The sequence below is a fragment of the Pseudoliparis swirei genome, chromosome 15 (assembly GCF_029220125.1).
Source record: "Pseudoliparis swirei isolate HS2019 ecotype Mariana Trench chromosome 15, NWPU_hadal_v1, whole genome shotgun sequence".
NCBI lineage: Eukaryota > Metazoa > Chordata > Actinopteri > Perciformes > Liparidae > Pseudoliparis > Pseudoliparis swirei.
The window spans coordinates 22347612-22351987 of record NC_079402.1 but is presented as its reverse complement, the minus strand read 5'-3'; the positions used below and the strand labels follow the sequence as shown (position 1 = coordinate 22351987).

The 4376-nt window shown below is 51.9% G+C and overlaps 1 protein-coding gene across 1 annotated transcript in view; it reads right to left on the bottom strand.

The window, feature by feature from the left end:
* The window catches only part of LOC130205731 (seizure 6-like protein), a 45985-nt gene extending 42010 nt beyond the window's left edge, over nucleotides 1-3975 (bottom strand). Inside the window, exon 1 of the mRNA XM_056433228.1 lies at nucleotides 3891-3975. Within this exon, the coding sequence (XP_056289203.1) occupies nucleotides 3891-3975 (85 nt within the window). The remainder of the gene's footprint in view (nucleotides 1-3890) is intronic.
* Nucleotides 3976-4376: the final 401 nt, after the last annotated feature.

The following is a 4376-nucleotide window of genomic DNA, read 5'->3' as shown; positions in this document are numbered from 1 at the left end:
TCCAACATCACTGACCACCGTTCCAGACAGCACACGCCCATTCTGACAAACTGTGGTCTGCCTGTGAGGTAGTCAGTGATCCAGGAGATGGTGGACGCGTCCACACGCCACCAGCAGCTTCTCACTCAGCAGCAGTGGCTGGATGGTGTTAAATGCACTGGAGAAGTCAAAGAAAGTGACTCTCACAGAGACACCGGTTCCATCCAGGTGCGACTGAGCTCGTTGCAGCAGGTAGATGATGGCGTCGTCCACTCCCACATTAGGCTGGTAAGCAAATTGCAGAGGGTCCAGCGACGATTTCACCTGCGGCCGGAGGTGGGCCAAGACCAGCCTCTCCAGCACCTTCATCACATGGGAGGTGAGGCGACCGGTCGGTAGTCGTTGAGGCCAGATGGTGCTGACTTCTTTGGGACAGGGACCAGGCACGTCGTCCTCCGCAGCAGCTGGACTTCCCCCAGCCTCAGGCTGAGGTTGAAGAGGCGCTGCAGGACACCAGACAGCTGGGTGGCGCAGGTCTTTAGGACCCTGGGGCTGATGCCATCAGGACCTTCAGCTCTGCGCTGGTGTAGTTTCTCCAGCTGTCTTCTCACCTGGTCAGTCGTCACAGAGAGAGGGAGGTGGAGGAGCCCATTGTTATTGAGGGCTCGGTGGATGTGCAGCTCAGCAGGGGGGACAGAGGGGGAGGTGTTTGGGAGGTGTGATGTGTGGAGGAGACAGGAGAGGGCTGTGAACTGAACCTATTGAAAAAACAGTTCAGCTCGTTGGCCCTCTCCAGGAGCCCCTGGCTGTCTCCCTCCCACCTTGAAGCCAGTTATCTGCTTCATGCCAGACCACACCTCCTTGTGTTGTTCAGCTGAGTTTGGCCTCCAGCTTCCTCCTGTAGGAGTCCTTGCCCTCCCTGAGCTTCACCTTTAGGTTGCGCTGGGCTTTCCTCAGCTCATCCCTGTCTCCAGACCTGAAAGCAGCTTTCTTCATGTTAAGAAGCGCCTTCAGGTCCCTGGTGATCCAGGGCTTGTTGTTGGGAAGCAGCGCACAGTCCGTGATGGGATGGTGGTGTGTTCACAGAACTTGATGTATTCCGTGATGCAGTCGGTCATACTGTTGATGTCCTCCCGTGCGGTCCACACAGCACATCCCAGTCCGTTGACTCGAAGCAGTCCTGTAGAGCGTCGTTAGCCTCCAGAGACCACCTCCTCACAGTCCTGGTGGTCACAGCCTCTTCACCAGAGGAACATACCTGGTGTCAGCCGGACCAGGTCATGATCAGACCTGCCGAGGGGGGGAAGGGCAGTGGCGCTGTATGCGTCCTTAGTATTAGCATACAGCAAGTCCAGAGTGTTATTGTTCCTTGTTGGGCAGTCTATGTATTGATGGAAGGTTGGCAGAGCTTTTTCCAATGTGGTGTGGTTAAAGTCACCAGTGATAGCCATGAATGCTCCAGGCTGATGATTCAGCAGAGCAGACACAGTGGAGTGGATGGTGTCCACAGCTTCCTCAGCGTCAGCTGATGGCGGCACGTACACGACAACCACAATGGCGGACGTGAACTCTCTCGGCAAATAGTACGGGCGCATCCCCACGGCCAGCAGTTCAATGTTCGGGCTACAGAAGCGCTCCTTCACGCACACATGGTCCGGGTGGCACCACCGTTCATTCACATAAACAGCGATCCCGCCCCCCCTCTTCTTACCGCTCTGTGTAGCGTCTCTGTCAGCCCGAACAGTCCTGAAGCCGGGCAAAGACGCGCTGTGATCCGGATAGTCTGCGTGCAGCCACGTCTCAGTGAAGCACAAGAGACTGCTCTCACGGAAGATCCTCTCAGACATTACCAGCGCCGAGCTCATCCGTCTTATTCGCCAAAGACCTCCGTTCCCGTTATGATCGGTGGTACCGAGGGTTTGTATCTCCTCGTTTTAGCCCTCCGCTTGACACCCGATCTGCAACCGCGAGCCCTTCTCCGTAGCTCCAGCGGGATCACAGGTCTGTCTCCAGGCAGGAGCTGCGGCCTGCAGAGCGATCAGCTGAGCACGCGAGTAGACGACGGTCCCCGTCATTGTTTTGCTGTGGCTCTCCGATACTCACGACAAAGTGAACAAAAGCCACAGTAGAATTATCGAAAAAAGTAGTTATGGTCCAGTGTCCGACCGTAACTAAGACAAACGTGAAAGAAAAGAAAAAGAAAAAGAGAGAAAAAGTGCAAAAAAAGACAATAAAATAAAAGCAAAACGCCACTACTGAAACAAGCAGCCGTTGGCACAGCGCCATCTTGAATGAGTGTGTGTGTGTGTGTGTGTGAGTGTGAGTGTGTGTGTGTGTATGAGTGTGTATGAGTGTGTGTGAGTGTGAGTGTGTGTGTGTGTATGAGTGTGTATGAGTGTGTGTGAGTGTGAGTGTGTGTGTGTGTATGAGTGTGTATGAGTGTGTGTGAGTGTGAGTGTGTGTGTGTGTATGAGTGTCCTCAGACATTCAGCGGCTCTGTAAGGCCAACTGTCACTTTTGATTTTCAAAATATACTCAAAGAGGTGAAGCTCAAATCATCCACAACGAATCCTACGAAATCGTGTTATTGTTATTAATAACAACAATAATAACAATCACAATAATAACTAGAACGGGCACTCGGTAGAGCGCATACCTTTGCATATCACAAGATTGGGCATTGAATTATGAACATGTTGGCATTAGTTGCCAATTGGACACAAATGTATCGTGCTATGGTAAAAAAAAAGATGTTGACCTTTCCATGACCTTGACCTTTGACCCGATTGATCCCAAAATCTAATCAAATGGTCCCCGGATAATAACCAATCATCCCACCAAATTCCATGCGATTCGGTTCAATACTTTTTGAGTTCTGCGAATAACACGCATACAAATAAATAAATAACACGGCGATCAAAACATAACCTTCCGCATTTTCAATGCGAAGGTAACTATTGTAATCGACGTGTTGTGGAAACCTCACTCATCTGAAACCACGACGTTCACATGGCAACAGAAGAGATGTTGTTACTAAGCAGGAAGTAGAACTCTCAACAAGGAAGTGACCGTATGTGGACTGAGGAGGCGGGACCCAGAGACCTGTCAATCACCTGTAGCCCCGCCCCTAAAGCTCCCCTGCTTTATGGTCTGACTCTACAGACCATAATGTCCTAAATGATGACATCATGCTGTATAGAAGAAGACTTGAGACTAGAGACTGAGACATAAACTCATGTCTACAATGTTTACTGAGGGAAGTAGAGTCATTATATAGACTTCTATACAACCAGAGGAGTCCCCTCCTGGTGGTCAGGAGAGAGAATGCAGCTTTAACACATGAAGCATAGACTTCTATACAACCAGATGAGCCCCCTGGTGGTCAGGAGAGAGAATGGTAACTGATGCATCATAATAAATGGTCGCTCGAGGAGATTTTAAACTGTTTGTTTTGGAGCTGAAACCAAAAAACACAAATAAAAAGAAACGACGACGAGAAGAAGAAGAGGAGAAGAGAAGAAGAGGCGAAGAGACGCAAGGGAAACTATTGATCAACCTCCATCTGCTGGGTACCAAACACCTCCTCTTCTCCTGATGATGATGCTTAAACGGGAGGAATCCCCCCCTCTCTCCCACTGCAGAGTCTCCCCCCCCCCCCTCTCTCCCTCTCTCCCACACACAGGATCTAGATCTTGTTGCCAGAAGCAAACAGAACAGCTTCTGATTATTTCTCTCTCTCTCTCTCTCTCTCTCTCGCTCTCTCGCTCGCTCTCTCTCTCTCGCTCTCTCGCTCTCTCTGAGTTTCCCTTGCAGTGTTTCAATAACTCAGCTGCTGGGCAGATCAACAACAACAACAGAGCATGCAGAGGCTGTTTGTAACAATAATAATATAATAATCGGTAAGCCGGTACCTCGTGCCTGCGCGCGGCTCCACAGCAGCCCGATCCACAGCGCGGCGGACAGGGCGACGCGCAGCGCGCGGCCGGCGCGCGGCATGGCGACCAGTCCGGGTGGTGCTGGTGGTGCTGGTGGTGCTGGTGGTGCTGGTGGGGGGAGCCGGTCGAGCGTCGCGGTCCGGAGAGAGGAGACGGTCCGCGTGTCAGCGCAGCTCCTCCCGACTGAGAGCAGCACCTCCTGCTGACTGCTCCTCAGAGGACTGCTCCTCCTCTTCCTCCTGCTCCTCACCCCCCCACCCCCCACCTTCCAAATATACAGACCTGACCTCAATGGTAATGAAACTTTTGCACAGATACACACACACACACACACACACACACACACACACTCACACACTCACACACACACACGCGCCTGTGTGATTGTGTGTTGTGGGCTGCAGTAAAGATCAGGACACGCTTACATAAGAGAGAGAGGGGGGGGGGGTCTGACCCGGGTCT